This window comes from Motacilla alba, chromosome 4 (genome assembly GCF_015832195.1).
Source record: "Motacilla alba alba isolate MOTALB_02 chromosome 4, Motacilla_alba_V1.0_pri, whole genome shotgun sequence".
NCBI classification, from domain to species: domain Eukaryota; kingdom Metazoa; phylum Chordata; class Aves; order Passeriformes; family Motacillidae; genus Motacilla; species Motacilla alba.
Window position 1 is genome coordinate 48169835 of NC_052019.1, and position 21052 is coordinate 48190886.

General features: G+C 37.5%; 1 protein-coding gene across 1 annotated transcript in view; it reads left to right on the forward strand.

Moving 5' to 3' along the window:
- The first annotated feature begins 354 nt into the window (after window positions 1-354).
- CENPE (centromere protein E) overlaps window positions 355-21052 on the forward strand; it is a 36658-nt gene continuing 15960 nt past the window's right edge. The window contains exons 1-28 of the mRNA XM_038135293.1: window positions 355-601; window positions 804-895; window positions 1740-1829; window positions 1908-2026; window positions 3104-3223; window positions 4129-4210; window positions 4398-4465; window positions 4551-4622; window positions 6135-6186; window positions 7000-7087; window positions 7271-7397; window positions 8048-8167; window positions 9256-9414; window positions 9761-9905; window positions 10880-10974; window positions 11289-11345; window positions 11425-11592; window positions 13579-13653; window positions 13907-14029; window positions 14386-14520; window positions 15125-15302; window positions 15754-15908; window positions 17353-17667; window positions 18484-18795; window positions 18943-19101; window positions 19590-19799; window positions 20362-20643; window positions 20747-20905. Of these exons, the coding sequence (XP_037991221.1) occupies window positions 546-601; window positions 804-895; window positions 1740-1829; window positions 1908-2026; window positions 3104-3223; window positions 4129-4210; window positions 4398-4465; window positions 4551-4622; window positions 6135-6186; window positions 7000-7087; window positions 7271-7397; window positions 8048-8167; window positions 9256-9414; window positions 9761-9905; window positions 10880-10974; window positions 11289-11345; window positions 11425-11592; window positions 13579-13653; window positions 13907-14029; window positions 14386-14520; window positions 15125-15302; window positions 15754-15908; window positions 17353-17667; window positions 18484-18795; window positions 18943-19101; window positions 19590-19799; window positions 20362-20643; window positions 20747-20905 (3813 nt within the window). The 5' untranslated portion in view covers window positions 355-545. The remainder of the gene's footprint in view (window positions 602-803; window positions 896-1739; window positions 1830-1907; window positions 2027-3103; window positions 3224-4128; window positions 4211-4397; window positions 4466-4550; window positions 4623-6134; window positions 6187-6999; window positions 7088-7270; window positions 7398-8047; window positions 8168-9255; window positions 9415-9760; window positions 9906-10879; window positions 10975-11288; window positions 11346-11424; window positions 11593-13578; window positions 13654-13906; window positions 14030-14385; window positions 14521-15124; window positions 15303-15753; window positions 15909-17352; window positions 17668-18483; window positions 18796-18942; window positions 19102-19589; window positions 19800-20361; window positions 20644-20746; window positions 20906-21052) is intronic.

Here is a 21052-nt window from a genome sequence, read left to right on the forward strand (position 1 = left end):
TGTACACAAGTGCCGGACGGCAGGGTGTAGCCGGGTGGGGGCTGGCCTTTCCCCCTAGTTACAAGCGACAAGAGGAAACAACCTCAGGTAGCACCAGAGGAAGTTCACACAGCATATTAGGGAAAAGTCCTTAATGGAAAGGGTTCTCAGCCTTGGAACGGCTGCCCCGGGAAACGGCGCGGGGTGTTTAAAACACCGCCAGACGCGGCTGTGAGGACAGCGCTCGGTCCCCTGGCCGCTGCCATCTGGGCGCTGCCGGCTGTCGGTGGGGGGGGAGGTGTCGCAGGAGAGCTCCGGGGCTGCTCACCCGCCTGTTCCGGACCGTGCTTCCCCCGGCAGCCGCCCCACGCCTCCCCCCCAGCTCGTGCGAGTGGTGCGCTCCACGCACGGCGTGCGTCCCTCGCGGGCCAATAGGGAGCGGCTGCGGGTGCAGTTCAAACTTCGGCGGCGGTTGGGGCGGGCGCTCCCAGCCCGTCCCTTGTGCCGGTCCCGTTCCTCCGCTCCCGGTCCCTGTCCCGGTCCCGCTCCTCCTGTCCCGGGCGGGCATGGCGGACGAGGGCGCCGTCACGGTGTGCGTGCGAGTGCGGCCGCTCATCGCCAGGTGAGCCGCCGGGCTGGCGGCAGGGGAGGCTCCCTCCGCACGCCTGGGTGCCGCCGTGCCCCGCAGCTGGGGCAGGGAGCGGATAGAGGGAACCGGAGCGAGGGGCTGGCCAGAGCCGGGGAGAGGGATTCGCGGGAAGGGGCCCGCGTTTTGGGAGCTGAGTCCTCGCCCAATAAAGGTAACACAGTGTCTCTTCTTTTAGAGAAAATGCCTCAGGAGATAAGGTATCTCTGCACTGGAGAAGCGAGAATAATACTGTTTCCGACGTGAGTGGTACCAAAATATTTAGTTACGGTAAGAATGTGAAAGCAATTGCTTTATTTAGATAATTAAGTGAAACTTTGCTACTGTTCTCTTGAACGTGTCGACTGTGGTGAATGCCCTGAGCTTCTTGAAATGTCCCCCAACCTTCCCAGCTTCCTAATTCCCAAGGAGTGTCATTGGGACACGCAGGATTTCTGGTGCAGGCAGTACCGGGATGTGCTTTTGAGGTCAGCTTCCTGATGGACGTTGCTTTCTCTGCTCTGGTTCATGCCGTAGTGGCTTTGAAACACATTTTATTGATCTGAAATCCAGTTACAAATGGACTAAACGAGGGCTAGTCCAGAGCATTTAGGGAGAAGGGTATGGGAGAACACAGTCCCAAAAGTCAATGTTGGATACTTGTAACTAACTGGCTCCCTTTGAGTCTTTTACTGATTCACTCCACTTGTTAATATGAACGTAGCCACTACAAGTATTTTTCCCAAAATACAGAATCAGTAAAAGCATTCAGCAGGCTAGGAGTTTAACAATTGACCTATCTTGTCAGGCTTACCATACTTAAAGATAAATTAGCCAAATCCTTTTAGGATTAAATGGGTTGACTGTTTAACTGTGGTCATAATTCTTAGTTTTTGGGGTTTTTTACTTGTCTATCATCTGTGCATTGTGTTTTTCTTGATTTTGTGTTTAATATTTCTTTAAAAACTCAATTTTAAAAGCTTGCATTAGTGGTGCTACAATGATATTTATATTGGAGTTAACCTGCAGATGATTATGCAAATTTACTGGATTTGAAGTCTGCAGTAGTGAATGACAGCTTGTTTTGACTTGCAATAGAGTGGATTCACATGCTTTTTGTTGTTTTTGTTTTAAGATCGTGTCTTTCACTCAAGTGACAACACTCAGCAGTTGTATGATGGTGTAGCTGTTCCAATTATACAGTCAGCTGTGCGAGGCTATAATGGTAAGTTTTGAAACTGTGTTTAAAAAACTTTTGGACTGTATTTCAGAGATAGTTGGTAAAACTTAGCCATCTTTCTAGGCACAATTTTTGCTTACGGACAGACTGCTTCAGGGAAGACTTACACAATGATGGGGAATGAAGATTCCGTGGGCATCATCCCGAAGGCAATTCAACATGTGTTCAAAATTATTTGTGAGGTGAGCAATTCTAATAAGTTGAAGTTAGGACTAGTAATATTTGTGATGGTTACATAAAAATTTATTTTAGTATCAAGAGGCTTATGAAGGACATTAACGTATATTGGACTAAATGTTGCGGTTACTTAGGCAGCCTGGCAAAGATGAGCCAGGCTCATCTTTTGTTTTCAAACAAAAAGCTTATGGGACTTTATTAGTTAAAATCAAATCACAACAAAACTGAGGAGGGTTCTGAGACATGGGGAGTCAAAAAAATTACCTTTGAGTAGAACCTTAACCTTCCAAATACATTAAACTGATTTCAAATAAAAATAGGTACTCACTTATTGTTTTATATAAGATAATGTGAAGCTTTATGTTTATTCTGCTATTTTAAACGTCTAAAAAATTAACAATTAAAGACTTACTTTTTTTGTAGTGGGAAGAATATGACACTATATTTACTTATTTGAGGCTTACAAAAGATTGCTTATTGCTCAATATTAATAAAAGTAAGGAGAAAGAAAGTGTACATTAAAACAGTGATTTCCAAAATGTGATTTGCAGAGTGCTTGCTTCTGCCTCGAGGGTTTCAGGTAGTTGTTACCAGTGAAGTGAAAAGGTCACTCCTTTAAGGAGGTGCAGAGTACCCTTAGAGGGTTTATAGAACTAAAGGCAAGAAGATTTTTCTGGAGTCCATTGTGCAGCCTTTCCTCACCCCAACATTCTGTACCAAGGAAAGTAAATCCAAGCAAGTAAAGAGAGAAGACAAGGTATACAGAGAGAAAAGAGCCTAAGCAAAAGGAAGTTGGTTATGGAAATGGTATTTAAGTAGGAGAACTATTGTCATGCTTCTGTTGGGCAGTTATCTTAATTTTTTAACCTCTTAGAAGTGGTACACCATTAATGCAGCTGGAAGGAGGTGGGACAGAAGAAAAATTATTCTGTATTGTTTAATGCTAATGTACAGCAAGAACGAAGGGAAAGAAATCTGTGGAGTGATATCCAAACCTTTATCTCCAATTTAAGAATATTTGTATTAAAATATGTCCATCAGTCTGTTATTTGTTTGATTTTTTTTTTCCCTTTCAACATTAGATTCCAGATAGAGAATTCCTGCTAAGGGTTTCGTACATGGAAATCTACAATGAAACAATTACTGATTTGCTTTGTGATAATAGGAAAAAGAAGCCTCTGGGAATTCGTGAGGATGTTAATGTAAGTGGGTGTTATGTATAAGTACTGTATCTGCTTCGAGTAAAACAAGTTGGGGGAAAAAATGCCTTCAGAAGCACCCAGGGGAAAACTTTTCTGAGACAAAATGTGTAATTTTATCTTCAGCATTAGCAGAAGGACACTTGATGTAGTAGAATAACAACAATGATTTCGGGCTTGCTATTGCTAGTTCATTTTTATAAATCTTTATAAAAGTAAACTTAATCCTCAAGGTTTCCAGGATGATATATTTTATTTAACTTTGACAGTAAAACCTCAAGAATGGTTAAATTAAGCTCTATGTGTTTCAAGTTTCTGACAGATATACAGAGTTACTTTAATATCATCTTCATATCATCTTGCGAGTGATATGCTACTGTGATCACAGGATAACCATGAGACTAGAACTATTCAGTAAGATGATCACTATAGAAAAAGAAATCTGTATTAACACTATCTTTAGTTTCTTTATAATATATAATTTTGTAGGGAATAATAAAAATTGTTGGTTTGGGTTTTGGGGTGTTTTTTCCTTTGGTTCCCTTAAATGATCATGGTTTTGGAACATAGGAAGAAGGGAAATTTATCAGTTGTATAACTATGTCCTTGTAAGAGTTACTGAGAAATATACTCCTAAATTCCCTCAGAAAATGTCAAGGAGGATATTTCACACAGCCCTTCTGTTTTTAGGAAACTTTCTAAATCTAGTGTTTGATTCTTGTGCCCTTAGGCGACAATTGCCTTTGACAATTTTAGTCAAAGTCTAAACTTGACACATCGCTTGTGTTTGGAATAAAAAGACATTCAGCTGTTGAATAAATACCTTAATAATTGCTGGTAATGTTAACTTCATGTATTGAAGTGTGTTTTGGAGTTCAGTAAAGTTTATTACGGTGTTTATTTTATAGAGGAATACATATGTAGAAGATCTGATTGAAGAAGTGGTAGTTGCCCCAGAGCAAGTTATGGAATGGATCAGAAAAGGAGAAAGTAAGTATTTGGACAATGTCAGCTGATAGCTTAAAAAAGTGTTGTTTAATCAGGTATATTTAGAACCATGGGGTATCCCTTTGGCTTTACATTCATAAACCTAAGTTTTTCAGAGAGTTTTAAAATTGTGCTTTTTGTCTGTTTATCAGATTATAAGCAGAAGTATTCTAATGTTGCTTTTTGACAGGAAATCGCCATTACGGAGAAACAAAAATGAATGAACACAGCAGCCGTTCTCACACTATCTTCAGAATGGTAAAAACTGTTTCATTACTGGGAGTGGTTTTATTGTTTTCAAAGTAACAAAAACTTCATTGCACTTCATTGCATTTCTATCTAGATCATTGAAAGCAGAGAACGAAGTGACCCTGCAAATGCAAACTGTGATGGAGCAGTCATGGTTTCCCACTTGGTAAATGTCTGTTTAATACCTTCCTGGAGTACAGGTTAACTAGAGAATTTGCTGTTACTGCTTGTTTGAGAGACTAATGATAATGAGACTTCATAATGACTTACAAGAGCTCTTTGTCCTTAACTCTGACAGATGTTGCTTAAGTATAGAGGGAGACTCCTGTGGCATTATCTAGAGCAGATGTTCCCACCAGAGGGAGTTCTACATGAGAATTATTCATGCTGGATGGGGGAGTGTTGTGTGTTGTGACTTTCTAGGAGCATAAGGGACTATGTCAGAGGGCTCTTGCATTTTATTAAATAAATCTTCCCTATAACTGTTTCTGACCACTGACAAGTCCAGTGAAATAACCTGTGAAATGGGTAACCTTAAGACTTGCCTTATCCTCAAATTTAGTTATGGCCTACATCTGCAATGGCCAAAAGATTCATTTTTTCCAGAAGTAACCCCTCTTAGCATCTCTTTGGTGGATTACTGGTATATGAAATACCATAAACTGGGGGGAATACCACTGGACATCTCTAGGGAAATGTTAAGGTTTCAGAAGCCTTTTCTACAGCCTTTTCTTGATTCTCAGAAAATTGTCTGAAACAGCTGCAGAAATGGAACCAATGTGATACTATTGGAGTCTGCTAAAATCTGATGAGCACTCTTACTCAGAATTGGAAATAGCATTAAGTTAATCACATGCATTGTAGAAAGAGCTTTCTGTTCTGGCTTCATATGAAAAAGCTCTGGTGTCTGAGTATAAATACTGCTCATGCAGTATCTCAGCAAGCTAATACCTACTTTTTGTGCTTACCATAACTTGGGGTATCCACTCTTCCTGCACCACCCCCTTCTGCCCCATTTCAGTTCCAACTGACTCTAGAGTAACCACGAGTAACAGGGATGAGGGGAGAAGGATTTTGGCCCTCTTGGTCTGTTGCTGCTTGGTGGAGTTAGTAGAGGATTTTACTCCTCTGAAGCAAAAATTAATTAAAATGAGGGCTACTTGCTCATTATGGGATGCCATAATGTTCTAGTTGGCTTTTAACCAGGTTCAGAGTGAGGCTTTTCCTCTGGTAGTTCATTTATTTTCCTTATCTCCACACTAATAGGCAAGAAGAGAAATACAGCCAGCTTAGAACAGGACACTAGATCATCTCACCTAGGCTCTTTCCCATGAAACATTCCTACAGCTGGCTTAGTAGTTAATTAGTAGTTAACACTTCTGTATTGAGAAACTGTTCATCTTTTTGTGACCAAGGGTAGAGATTGTTGCACTGTGAGTTTGAAACACTATTTGGGGTGGAATAATAAGAGTTCATACAAACTTACTCTACGCCCTCATGTACCTTTGAAAGTACTAGTTGTGTGTACTAGCTATGCATTAATTCCAGTAATGACAGACCCTTTACTTTTGTTTTTTGAAGCTTAATTTTAGTTGATTAAATTCTTGGCAAAGATTTTGAATTACAAGGACTTAAATTGCCTCAGAACTAACCTGTGAAATATTTAATGCATTTGCAGAACTTGGTAGATCTGGCAGGCAGTGAAAGAGCTAGTCAAACAGGATCTGAAGGTGAGTGTTAAATGAGGCTCCACTGACAACAACTTCTGGTAATTAACCCCTATGAGAAACTATGATAGGAAATTATTTGATCCATGTGCTATTGTGTTATTTACTGTTTACAAATAAGGCCTCTTCCCCTTGGTAGGACAGAATCTACTCAGGAAAATACTGTAAATGCTGTGCAGTGCAAACAATTAAGTAGTAATGTGCCTTTTCTAGAATTGCCCAGCAACAGTCCTGCACTGAGCTAATACAATGGGGATGACTCAGTGAAGATGCCCCTGTAACAACAAAATCACAATAAGCTTTTTAGGGACTTGTGTGTCAAGGTGAAGAGGGAATAGATGGCTCACTCTTTAGTTCAGAGGAAACTCATCTGTTAACAGTGACAGCATGAAGCTGCACAAAAGTGCCTTCATCAGAAAAAAGTGATCTGAGAGGGACACAAGTAATAGTCTCTCTTACAAAGAGATTAACCTAAAACTTGTATCTAAAACAGGTTTGTTATACATGTAAATATGGGCATTTGCAAAATATATACAGGAAGCAAAACTGTAGTTCTTACGGCCTCAGATGCTTACTACGTAAAGGTTCTAAATGTTTATTTTTGGTTACTGTTTTATTTCAATGCATTTTGGCTATCATGAAGGATTGGGTACTGCCTGCTGATGGGTCAATAGTGCATTGTGGCACTTATGGTTTAACTCTTGGACAATCAATGCCTCTGAGCATTGATCATGGCACAAAAGCTTGACAGGTTGAAAATGTATCTTAGTATTGTTATAAATTTAAAATAGTAATAATAAAATGTGTGGTACCTAGGTGTTCGACTGAAAGAAGGCTGCAATATAAATCGGAGCTTGTTCATTCTGGGTCAAGTTATCAAAAAACTTTGTGATGACCCTTCTGGGTAAGCAATTGTTTGTGGACCTGTTATAAGATAAGTCACTGCTAAACTAAGAAATTAAAATCCTTTCTTTATAATCTTATGTAGGTAACCGTTTCACATAACCTATTACCTCTAGAAAATGTATTTATCAAGTTTATGCAGAAATCTGACATTTTTTTGTTGTTGTTGGCTCTTTTTTATTAGCTTCATAAATTACAGAGACAGCAAGCTGACTCGAATTCTGCAGAACTCCCTTGGAGGAAATGCTAAAACAGTTATTATTTGTACAATTACTCCTGTTTCTTTTGATGAGACACTCAGCACTCTTCAGGTAAAGCTTCTCACCTCTTCTCCAGCACTAGTTATTGTAGACAGGTTTGAGGAGTGGCAGTATAATCTGCTGGATCTTTAATGGCTTGGATCTTCTGAAGGGCTTCTGTAAACTCAGAATTTGAAATAGTTTTTTGTACACAGCATCTTTTCCCAATCATCTTGTGCTAGGTTGTCTACCTAGAGCTTTTCGGAAGTTGGAACAAAGCTCCTTCTCTCACTTTGCAGGCAGGAGATAACCACTCTTATCTCATTTGCCTTTTCCAAACCTAGTTAGAGAAGTCTTTGCTAGCACAAGATGTTAGGCACTACAGGAATTGAACTGTTAATAAACAGTATATATTCTTTAGGTAGGATTGTCTTCCTTTTTGATGATCTTCTGAGCTTTTTATGAAATAAAAAATAACTTGGGATACTCTTACTTAAATGTTATGCTTCATGTTTTAGGTATTAATATCAAGAAAGGAAAACGTCACCTTTTCAAAGCTTGGAATACATTAAAAATAAGCTAATTCAAATATTTGTGTCCTATTATATGTTGCTCTTTATCTAATAAACTCTTGCTTTAATTCTGTTGGGAAATATGGGACAAAATTAGTCTTTTTAGATATTTGTGCTTCAACTATTACCCATGAAAGACTGTTCTTCCAGTTTGCCAATACAGCCAAAGGAATGAAGAATACACCAAAAGTCAATGAAGTTCTTGATGATGATGCCCTCCTGAAGAGATACCGCAAAGAAATTCTGGATTTGAAAAAGCAGCTGGAGGAAGTATGTAATAAACTCAAATAAATCAATCCTTAGTACTGATAGCTATTTGGAGACCAGCTGTGTTAAATTTGGAGGGGTAGGTGAACTTGTAAAGTGGTATTTGCCATTATTATTGAGAGAATAAAAATTGAATAGGTGATGAATAGTCTAGAACAACTGATGATAGTCAAAATCTGTGTGCAGGCTAAGGCTGAATGAGTTCAACTGACAGATTTGTTAATTGGTTACACCTAATTAGTAGGTTAATATAATTAAGAAATAGAAATTTGTGATGCCTTATAGCACACTTTAACTGATCAAAAAAATCATAACAAATCATATAATTAATGATCGAAACATATCATGTACCTAATCGAAGAAGTGATTGAATGTCTCTTAAAGATCCCAACTTCATATTATATCCTCCCTTACTGATGTCTAACTTCAGTTTGAGTTGCAGGAAGTTGCAACTGCATGAATATCACTGGCAAAATTTAGGTCATGTATAGGTGGAAGTTGCATTTAGAAAATGAACAATAGTAGCTTCTCACCAAACAATGTAGTCTCTGATGTTTTTCCTTCTCTAAAAATCTATGGAGCTGTGGAAGAATCTTGCTAGTCTTGTTAGACCACAGATAATAAAACATTAAGCACAGGAAAGTAACAATGTTGAACGTATTGTTCCAGTGCATTAAATCAAAGAATGCACATTTTTATTGCAAATTATAAATATCATTAGAGAAAATTTTTAGAAAAATTATTTCTTCTTTTTAATGATAATGAATTTGCAACATGAACTTGGGAGTATGTTTTGTATCTTCTGTGATAGCAGGTAGTGAGTTATATTTGGGAGAATGCTCTTTTTATACCTAGAAAAATTTGAGGCTCTATTGTTTCTAGGGGTTTTGACCACTTTTAAATACTAAGTCTGCAGTCCAAATGTAGACTAAACTGTCATTTTCATTCTTAAGGATTAAAGATCTCTCTTCCAGACTTTAAGAAGTATATGTGTGTAGTTTTTTTTTTTAAGTATCAGTAATTGTGTATCTACTGTAGGAGTGGTTTCTGCTCTTAAGATGTCAGTGTGATTACTATTCTCTTTTTGGAAGGTGTCTTCAAAAACTCAGATTCATGCAATGGAAAAGGACCAACTGGCCCAGCTGTTGGAAGAAAAAAATTCCCTTCAAAAAGTACAGGAGGACAGAATACGAAACTTAACTGAGATGCTGGTCACTTCTGCTTCCTTTGCCTCAAAACAGAATGTTAAAGTAAGCACCTGCTCAGATCTTACCTGATAACTCTGAAATACTTTGCAAAAGGTAACATTACATACATAGGTTTATATTGATAATGAAGAGTAAGTATCATGGGCAATTTTCAGTCTTTTTTTTGTATTTTTAAGGGGCTAGCTTTTAACTTCTGTCAATTCAATGTTGCCTTGTGGTGAACAGACTGCAGGGACTTTTTTTGCTTTCCAACTAATTTTGAGGAAAGGGCAAAACACTGTCTAGTTAACTGGTGATACAGGTACTGATACAGAACTGGCCTGAGGCAACATCTACTCTCTGCCTAGTGGTTTAGGTTTATCACTTTTTCTGTAAATGTTTCTTAAAGGCCAAGAGAAGAAGAAGAGTTACCTGGGCTCCTGGTAAAATAAACCAGGCAAACATGAGCTTTTTTGAAGACTTTGAAAATGCAATGCCGACTGAAACAAAAAAAATCAAGTTGTCTCTGCCAGCAGTACCAGATGCGGATGACTGTAAGTAACTAGATGGTCTTTGAGGTCCTTTCCAACCCAGACCATTCTATTTCATTTTCTGTGACATTCCCAATAAATAACTTTGCAGGGATTGCATTACATTTCCCAAAGGGAATAAGTTGATCCTTTGACAGCACAAATTAAAAAACAAATTAACAAGACTCCAAGTGTTGTTGTACACACTTTTCAATGAGAAGTGCTTCTACTACCCCAAGTTCCCTTGATATTGAGCTTTTAATTCTTTAAACTAAAGGGGAGAGCTGTGAGGTAAATGGCAGGGTCTACGAACACTTGCCATGCAGCCTTTCCCACACCCCCTAGTATTTTGGGGAAGTGTTCTTTAACACAGACTATCCATTTCAACCCATGTTCTCTTCCCAAAAATGGAGAGGGGGGTGTGTGTGTAAAATCCCTAAATCCTAAACAAGAATAGGAAGTCATTACTCAAAGATCAGATTGAGACAGAGAAATTCAAGGATTCATAAGGAGTGAACTGAAAATTGGAAAAGAAATTTTCTAAGAAAATTAAACTGAAGACAAGAGGACAATTTAGTAGTACTGTTGCTGAATTACATCTTACATCTTTATTACCTCTCCTGTCAAACATGTATTTGCTTGTAAGTGGATTGTTCTGGCTTTTTTTCCTGTATGGGGGTGGGATGCTTTTTTCCTGACATCTTGCAGGTTACTGTTGAGTGGTTCTTTCCTTGACACTCAAACTTCTCCTAGTCTGTACTTAAGCATATATTCTGGATTTGATTTAGACTTCATGATAAGATGGTCAACATAAGTATAGGGACTTCAGTGGTGTTCCCTTTCATGACAGAAAATCGTGAGAGTCAGAAGTTGTACTCAGTGTGCTGTGTTTTTGCCATTGAATGATTGTTTCCAATGTGGTAAAATTATTTTATGGGAATTTTTGATGCTCAGTTTAAAATCTACTGGTATTTTTGTTAATACACCTTTCTTTTCAGCTACCTTAGAGAATTCTGGGTATGACAGCCATTGCCTGATGGTTCCTGATCAAATTTCAGAAGTGGAATGGATTGCTGGTCCTAACATGAATTGGGTAACATTATAATCTGTTTTGGCTTTCTGATACTACACGTATGCATAACATGCTTCTCAGTAAGATCAGCCTTACTCTTCTGTAGACCACCAGTGTTCTGTGTCTGCAGAATTGTTGAAACTGGTTAGAAAGTCTCTTGGACATCTCTGTGAAACTGTGGTATGGTTCTGTGCTTCTGTGGGTTTGTGGCAAATGCTCCAGTCAACTTTGGTCTTAAACAGGATTAGCTATGTGAAAAGACAAGCATCAAGGAATATAATACTCCACTTGCTTGATCTTGTAGATCTGCTAACTGAGGATGTTTCTTTTTCTAGACCCAGAAAGACTTTGAAGAATCTGTGCAACTCTGTGAAGCATTAGCACTAGAAAAGGTAGGTCTGTTCTGAATTTTCTAGAAATAAGGCTAATATTGCAGCAACAGCTCTAAAGTTTCTTGTGCTACTTCTTCAGGATATTGCCGTAAATGAGGTCAACACCCTGCAAGCTAACTTTGATAATCTAGTGCTGGAAAATGAGCAGTTGAAATCAGAAATAAATGAACTGAAAGAGAGACTGAAGGAAAAAACAGAAATAGATGAATTTGAAGCACTGGAAAAGCAAACGCAAAAAGATCATGAGGTAAGCTGCATTGAAATAGAGATGAATTCTCTATGCTCAAATGCTTTCTGGAGTTTATGCAGTGTACATAGCCTTGAATGTTGATTCACAAACAGATGATGGTATAAGATACGTTCAACAACAGAATGAATGAACCCAGGATTTAAGCTGGATTTACTTGGAGTGTAGAATTCACACAAATTTTTGGAGAGTTGCACACTGAAACCTGGTAAAACATGTATTTATGTGTATATATGTATCTATATGTTACTTTTATAAATGTGTGATCTGAATTTCACTCTAGACTTGTGTGGCAGTTGTTTTGCTGCTGAAATACATTTTAGAACTGTTTTGAAATTCAAGTATGGTTTCTAAGCCATATTTCCTGTATTTTTTGTGTGAAACATCTTGTTTTAACTTCCAAGATAGCTCATTTTGGTAATCCATGAACTACATGAGCATTAACTTTTAACATGTTAGTTAGCTTAGTCATGAAATTATTTTAAAATAACAGTAAGAATAGTAATAGTAAAATCAAAACATTTTATTATGTGCCAGGAAGTCACAAAAAATGTGAAGCTATCTACTCGATAACTTAGAATATAGGAAATGCTGATTTTCAGTTCTCTTCACTCTTTGTGTGGTTACTGGAGATGTTCCTTGTTTATCCAAATGTTTATGCTCTGATTCCATAGCCCAAAATACTTAGTATTTGTATTAGGTTTTACCTGCCTAAAGGCTGGACTGTGAAATAAGTTATGGCAAAAAGAACCCCAAACAAAACCAGTAACTTGAGGTCTTGAGACATGGATGTATTGTTCCATTTATTTCCTGATACCTTTGCTGGACATGACTTGTGCACATGAGTCTCTGTAATATCTTCTGATCATGACACTAATGTTGAAGTTTGTTACATCCTTTTGCATTTTTATTTCAGGTTACAATTTAACAATGTCACTGCTTATTTGCATTGTGTTTCCTACAAAGATTTATGGATCTTAAAGAAATTTGCTCTTTAAAATATTACCATTTAGCTTGCATTTAAGATTCTATTTAGAAGACCCTTTGTATGCTAGACTGAATCTACTACTATCTTCCTTAGCTAAATGTTTAACAAATCCTAAGTTAGTTTTCCCTGAGAAGTTTTTGGGTGTCTAATAACACATGTAATGTCTAAAGTAGTTTCCATTGCAAGAATTGCTTTTTGACTTAGTTGTTTGCAGATATCTGAAGACAGTCCATAAAATGTAAGCATTTCTTGATACCCGTGTAGTAGATTACTTATGGCAATACTGAAAGGTCACATACATCACCAAATACATTAGATTAAATATATCAGTTTATACAGGTAAACTACATAGGAATACTCACAGGACAGTGCTTGTTTTAAAGCTTTTCGCTAATATTAAGTTTGCAGATTGCATTTTCTTACCTTTGCTTGTGACTATACAGAAGTACTTGTAGATGAGTGCTTATTGTAAAACTTTTCTAACAGAGACCAAAAGAAAGAAATCGAAAAAGCTCCTATCTGATCTTCTACTTGTGACTTCTTTCAGAGAATGCCACTAAATGTGTTCATGGCTTATTTTACTTCCATTTTGGCACCTTCTCATTCCTGTCAGTGAATAAATGAAATCATAAATATCTGCACTGTGTCATAAAAAGCTGCTAAACATGACTGGAATTTGAAGTGTGGTATCTGTACAATTTCTGCATTAATTGCTGTGATCACATTGCTCTTGCTTGTCAAACTATTGCAGATTAAATTGTGCTTGAATCCTTTCTAATTACTGGGAAGCTAAAACAGAGCTTTGCATCTCACATATCCATTTTAAAAGAGTATGTAGCATCTTGCTTTGTAGCTGTTTAAGTAGATGTGTGAGTATATACTAATAAAAAAGAAAACACAAGATAGACCTGGCTTGTTTTCATGGTGTTGGCAACTAAAACTACTGGCGTGGGTGCTTTCTAACATCCTCTGCAATTTTGCTTTAATTTGCTCCACAGATTCAACTAATGCATGAAATTACCAACTTAAAGAATCTAATTTCAAATGCTGAAGTGTACAATGAGGAACTTGAGGTGAGCCTCTCCATGAATTTACAGATTTACAGGTAGTAAGACTTGTATAAAATGTGCTTGATTTGTTTAGCTTGAAAAAACATATCTGCTGAGGACAAGCTAGACATCATTGTGCTCGGGTTAATCTTACCAGCTATGAGGATACTCTAAGAACCATGAATGCTTTCTGTGTAGGTTTTGATAAATTCTGACCTGAAAACCCAAACTGAACACTCCAGTCTTCTTTCCCCCTTTTTTCCCCTCCAACTTTTAGGCAGAAATAAATTCCAAACTGGAACAGCTGAAAGAGAAAGAGAACAAAATAAAAATATTACAGAATCGTGTGAAAGAACTACAAAATGCAGAAGTGGAAAAAAAGGAGACATCTTTTGCACTGGTAAACTTGAGTTTTCTACTGGGTTGAGGGATTACTTTGTTTTTCTGAGTTGGATCAAATTTAGGTATAGCCTTGGTATTATGAACATCTGCTTCCCTATGGGTCTTGGGGAATTTTGTTGTACAAAGTTTAAAATGTTAATTACTACATATCATACAGCAATAATCTGGGGAAGTCAAGCTATGAGAAATGCTGCTGTTTATCCAATCTCTCAAACAACCTGCTACTCTTCCTCCTAAAGTAAACTTACAGAGTTTTCTAAGCCTGCACTTAACATTTCAACCACATTGAAATGAACACTTTTACTTTATTATGGCTCTATTGTGTTTTGCTTCTTTGAGTGTTGTGTTTTTCAGGGAGATTGTGATAAACTAACTGAAGAAATTCAGCAGCTGAATAAATCCCTCTTAGACAGTGAAGCCATAGCCTTGGATGCCAAAAAGGAATCTGCTTTTCTCAGAAGTGAAAATTTGGAGTTGAAGGAGAAGATGGCAAGTACTAGTTGAACTGCATTTATAGCTGGACCAAATGCTCTTAAGGGCCTGTCTGCTTCCAGGCTTGTGAAGGAGGCCATCAGTGTAGTGGAGCACTCATCATTAGCTTTCTCCAAATACTCTAATACTTTTATTATGCAATTTGTAGAAAATGGGCCTTCAGGAAAGAGATAAAAAAGAAAGTAAAGGCTTTTTCCATAGGAATGGGTGGTTAGTTTTAGGTTTACCGGGAGGGAGGGAGGGAGAAAGAGAGAGATCAAAGAAGCAGTGTTTAGTGCATTATTAGGACAAAAGACTTCAGACATAATTTTACCAGAAAACAAAGCAGAATAAGAAATGTGGACTCAGAAGTGGAATGGAGCTTACTTTGAGCTTTCAAAGAGTAAAGACAAACTAGCAGCAGCAGCTATGTCTAAGGCAGGTTTTGTTAGAGGACTCTGACACAAATGCAGTTGTTAAGTTGTGCCGTATTCTGCCATATTTATCAAGGTCAAAGCTGGTCAGAATGACAACAGAAAATGTACCAGATGCATTATTTAAATGTCAAGTACATAGACTTTTACTCTGTGTGTGACTCGCATGTTGTATTGTTTTCCTGAAGAATGAACTCTTAAATAACCACAACCAAATGCAAAAGGATGTCCAGTTATATCAAAGCCAAATAGAAGCGGGAAAAGCCAATTACCGAAAAATGCAAGCTGACTTGCAGAGAGAGCTGCAATCTTTATTTCAAGAAAACACAAGACTAACTTCACTGATGGAGGGTAAAGTTCCAAAAGGTACAGTTCCAGTTGGTGCCTTTTCCCTGCTCCCTCTCTCCTCCCTTTTCCCTGTAATGGTGGGAGGATAGGCAAGGCTTTGGCTCTTGTCTTCCTCAATATATGGAGACTCTGGTCAGCATAAAGCAACCAGAGTATTGGTATTGCTGGCATGGAGTAACTACTTGAGCATTTCCTGGAACATTCTGGAAAATTGCAGCTTGCAAAATATTTTGCACAGTCAAGTTAATGAAGATTGTTGGAGAGAATCTAAAATAAACTGGATATCAACCTAGGAAGTGCTGACAGAGTTCAGACCAGGAGCTTAGTCTTTTAATTGTTGGCAACAGTAGAATATACTTTTCGGGAATTACGACAATATGACATCCAGAAAGATTATAAATCTTCTGCTTAATTTAAAATATGCTTTTTTCTCTTGCACTTGCTTATTAGTTTAAACTTCATCTTCTAGATTTGCTTTCTCATGTGGAGCTGGAAAAAAAGGCAGCTGACTTAAAAGGGGAACTAGAAAATGCTTTGAAAGAGAAGGCACTTCTACAGAAACAAGTAAATGACCTATCAGAACTTCAGTCTCTACCAGATACGGTTGAGATGCAAAAGAAAGAGGTAAAAAAAAGAAATCTGACCTTTTTTTCTTGGTTTTGTATTGTTCTTCACTGGTAATGTACTAATGGAGGCCTTTTGAATATGAAGATTTAAAGCCAAAAGTTGTCATGAGTCAACCTGAGATTTTACAGTTAAGTCTGTTAACTTGTTGCTTCTCAGATATTAAAATTTGTACCTAGGAATAAGTTTGTTTAGTTTGTTTTGTCACTGACTGCTATAATTATGCGTTATTTTTCTAGTGCAACCTTTGCGTGTCTATTTGCTGTGGTCACCACTGACAACTGAATGTATAAATATAATGGTGTTTGATCCTAGGCACTATTTTAGAACTGATTTTTTTGTGTAACTGAGCAAAGGGAAAATGTGAACACCTCTTAGCAGAAACTCTACTTGAGAAGTTAGATTTACCTAGCAAATTCTGGAAAACTTGTTAGGAAACTTTACTTCCTAGCAGGTAAGGGGTTAGTAGACTAAGTATGCTGGAAATGTTTTAAATGGTTTGTGTGCAAATACTTTCTAGCTTTCTTTGTTCTAAGAACCACTTGCTACTAAGTATGTAGTGAAAATGATTCAGGGCAAGTAATCTACAAACTCATTAATGCTTTGCAAAAAGTTCCAAACCCTCCAAGGGTCTAATTTCACTGATCAACAAAATGTAACTAGATGTTAACAACTTCATCTCTGTATTGATGCCTTAAGTTTTTAGCTTCTGTATTGTTCAGATTCTGTACTGCATTAGTGTATAACTCTGAACTCTATATGAAACACTAGTTAGCTTTCTTCACATTTTGGTCAGACTGAACAATCCCCCTGGGCTTGGGAACTAAGGTCACACCATTTGCCTCAGGCCCCGGAAAATATAAGTAAAAGTGCATCAGGGAGGGGGGGAAAGCAAACTGGGGGAATGTGACTTTTACCTGAAGCTATAGTTGGACAATTAACCTCTGATATGCAAAAAGACTAAACTTCTATCTGTCTGAGAAAACTTGTGACTTGTTGTCTATCTTGGGTGTAGCCTCTGCCAGGCTTTTGCACTGCCCAAGGTGTATCCTTTGAAGGCCTTTAATAAATACCTACTTTATTCTCTAATTCTTTCTTGCCTCTGTTCTAGGTAGCCAGTCCAAGGGATCAGTATTATGAAGAAAGTATTGATAAATGTAAAAAATTCAGTTTAGGAGTCCAGTCTTAGCTCAAACATAGGAAATAGGAAGTATTGAAGAACATCTAAAGAGTTAGTAGAGAGATTTCAGGACTTGGGAATCCTTCTCTTTTAAAGAGTCTTTGCTAGACAGTTCCCTCCCAACAGAGCAAAACCCACTGTATTGTGTATGTTTACCTGTACTTTATTTCCTACATCTTCACCTGTACCTGGTTTTTATTATGTCGTTCTGACAAATACTGATTTAGAAACCACTGTTTATTAAGGTTGTTTTTCTGTTGGCAGATCCTTGAAAAATGTGAGGAGTTACATTTATTAAAATTGGAAAATGAAAAGCTGCTTTCTCAAGTAGCTGATAATGAAATGAAACTTAAACATATGTCTGAAGAAATTGAAAAATCAAAAGACAATCTCACAGAGGTACAACTGAAATATAGCAAGTCTGATGAGGAATATGTAGCTCTTAAACAGCTCCATGAAGAAATAGAACAAAAATACATAGCTGCATCAGAAACCAATGAACAAATGAAGCTCCAGATAGAATGCCTATCTAAAGAAGCACAAGAGTCTAAAACAATTTTGGATGAAGTGAAATTAGAGGTCAGTGTCAGCTTGCTCCTTTTTACATGTGAGACTTGAGGAATTAATTCATAGTGCTAAAAAAAATCATAAAAAACATTTTTGGAGAAATACTCTGAGAGGTATAAATTACAAGATTGCTGGCTTCCTCTGGCATGAGTGGGGGTATTACTTACTCTATGCCAGGAGTATATTGAAGGCTTAGTCAGCTCAATGGACTCTTTTTGTAGGCAAAGAAATATATAATTGCTCTAGATTCTTCTGTAATTGACCTTTTAATTTTTCTTTTTCCATTCTTAAGTAATATCTTTATTATGTAAGTTTTTTTTCTATCAATGCTGTTCTCACCTACTCTATATAAAGGTATAGAAACAAAGTTTCCTCATTGGGAACTGGAGACCTTTTAGAACACGAGTTTGTTCAAACCGGAGAGAATAGCAACAGAAATTGGCCATTTGGCCAGAATGGAAAAATAAATATTAAAATTTTTTAAAGAAAAGGAAGTGAAGCATACTTATTTTTGACAAAGCTTTGGGCACTGCTATGGCTGTCATATTCAAACTATGGTTTTGATAATTCCTAAGCTATGCTGCAGTTTGATGTGTATGTTTTAGGAAGACTTTTGCCACTAAGGAGCCATCACAGGAAGGTTCCATAAACAAATGCTTATTTATTGTGGGCAAGAGTATAAGCAGTGATTTAGAGAGAAATTACAACCTTGCTAGCTAGCATCTTTCTTCCTTTCTAAGCTCATAAAAGAATCTGTGAGGACATGTACATAGAATGGAGTTCTGCATTACAATAAGAGTGTCTGTCCTTTTCCTTTGCAAACTAAAGCTCTCTAGCAAAATGAAAGAACTGGAAGAGAAAGAAGCAGAGCAAAAACAACTCCTTGAGCTAAGAGAAAATCTTGTTCAGACTCAGCAGAAGTTAAACGAACTGGAACAATTAAAAGAGGAAGAAAGGATTAGTGAAGCGAGACTGGAGGCCAAAGATTTGGAGATCCAGGCAGTCTTGCAGCAGCTTACAGAATGTCAGGAAGAAATAAAAACTCTAACCCAGGAAAGAGATGACCTGAAGCAAAAAGGGGAGTTTCTCCAAGCTGAGACAGAGCAACTCAGAGAGGATATAAAGGACACTGTTTCAATGGTAGGAGAAGGACTTTTAAACGATATTCAAAAAATTAGGAGAATATAGGAGTGGGAGTTTGTGTGGTTGTTTTTAATCAAGGAATGCTTATTAATATTACAAAATACATGTATTTTCTTTGTGGATTTTCTCTCTTGTATTCTAAAGAACATCTTGGCACATGAAGATCTGAGAAATACACAGAATTCTCTGAAGGAATCCCAGAAAACTGTCAAGAAGTTGGAAAAAAGCATTTCTGAAAAAGAATCTCAGATTCTGAGTGTTGAAGAAACACTAGGGAAAACCATTAAAGAGCTCCAAATACAGGTAAAATTTCATGAAATAATTAAAACAAACCCAGTTAATTGGCTTCTAGTCTCTTTTGTGTGTCCTTAAAAACCTTCTAGGCTCTTGATAGCAAGTGGGCAGGAAAAGAGTACTGCCTAATCCAAGTCTTGACCAGCTGCTGCTGTTTCTGTAGAGTTTCAAGATGTAATGTTCAGTCAAATTAACTTTTGCTTAACTTGCATGCCCCATGGTTGTGCATTTGAGTGTTGGCATTAGATGGGGAATGGAAGAGGAGATGAGGGTTACTGAAGTGTAGAAATGAGGCTGATTTAAATTTAAAAGACAAATTCCATGATTGATAACAGTGCCAATGAGAAGTGTAACACATGAGTGTCAATGGCAACTCAGATCCCAATGTATTACAGAAGCCTGTTATAAATACTGTAGGAGAGTGAAGCAAACAAAACTTTGGCATTTAATTGTATATTGAATTGATGAAAATGCTGTCTTTGCTTATTTTTTAATAGATCTCAGAAATGACAGAAGAAATGAAAATCATCACGTCAGAGAGAAATCAGCTTGCTGAGGAAAAATCAGAAAGTAACAGCTGTAGAGAAAGTGATCAGCTTCAGGTGCAAAAGGAACAAATCATTTTCCTTACACAAGAGAACCGTTCATTGCAGGAGAAGCTGGACATTTTACTTTTGAAAACAGAGGAGTTTGGGGAAGGAACTTTGGTAATTATGCTAAAGCTCTAAGGGGAAGCTTGGTTATTAAAACTTTTGCTTGAGTGAAATAATTGCAAAACACACTGTAGAGAAGGGTCGTGGTACTTGACTGCACCTCATTAAACTCCAAGTTTATTATGGTTTACTTGAAATATAGGCCACCCATATTGTTTACATTAATAAATGTGTGTGTATATATATTTTTTTATATATATATAGGGACATCCAGTAGGAGAATGACTGTAATATTAACTCGATACAGGATAGCAATGGTCTGTACTGATCTGCACAGGAATGTTCTATACTTAAGCAGATGAAGCTAAAAACTGCTCATCTGAAAAGAGTGGATTGGCTCTTCTAAAGCATAGGTAGAACTGACTTTTTTACTGGCACTGAAAGGGACATTGCACAAAACAATTCTTGTAATTGCATGTGCTGATTACACTTCTCTATGTGTGCTTTTATAGCAGTGACTCTGATTGTTGTACATAATCAACCTGTCAAAGGTGTCAGATAAGTTTTTCCTAAAGCTGCATCCTGAATGTGTTTACTTGAATCTCTTACAAAATAGGTACCACAGATTCGAGGGCAATCTATGGAGCAAGAGTTATTTCTTCTGAGAGAAGAGCTGAGCCAGGCACAGCAGAAATTGTTAGAAATGGAGGAAGCAAAGGCCAGTGAATATCAAGGGGAATCTGAAAAAATGGAGAGAACAGATGTTATTCCAAAACCACATGACTCCCAGGAAGTCAGCACGCAGACAGAAAGAGATGATGAATTTAAAATGCAACTGGAAAATGTCCAGAATGAGAGAGACCAGCTAAGAGAAATGCTTCAGGAAACAATTAGCAAGGTAATAAAAGTAGTTCTCTTCCCATAGGAGAACAGCTCTAGTAGGTTTCTTTAGATGTTGGAAGTGTGATTCAGGTGTTAATGTGCTTTAACTGTATCCAAAGAACTCAGAGATGCAGGAGGAGTTGAGATGTACTCGTGAATCTCTTGGACAACATCAGGAGAAGATTGTGGAGCTGGAAGGAAGTGTTTCAGTGAAAGAAAACCAGCTCTCGAAGGCGCAAGAGGCATTGAAGGAAAAAACTGATGAACTGCAGCAGAAGGTCAGAGGCAGTTTTGTCAAGAAATTGCAAGTTCTGTTGGGTTTGGCAGCCCATGTCTACTGCTAGCTTCAGTTTGTAGGGTTCCAGTAGATGTACTAAAGAAACCCATTATTTATAACTAAATATGACTTGGTGCTGAATGAATGA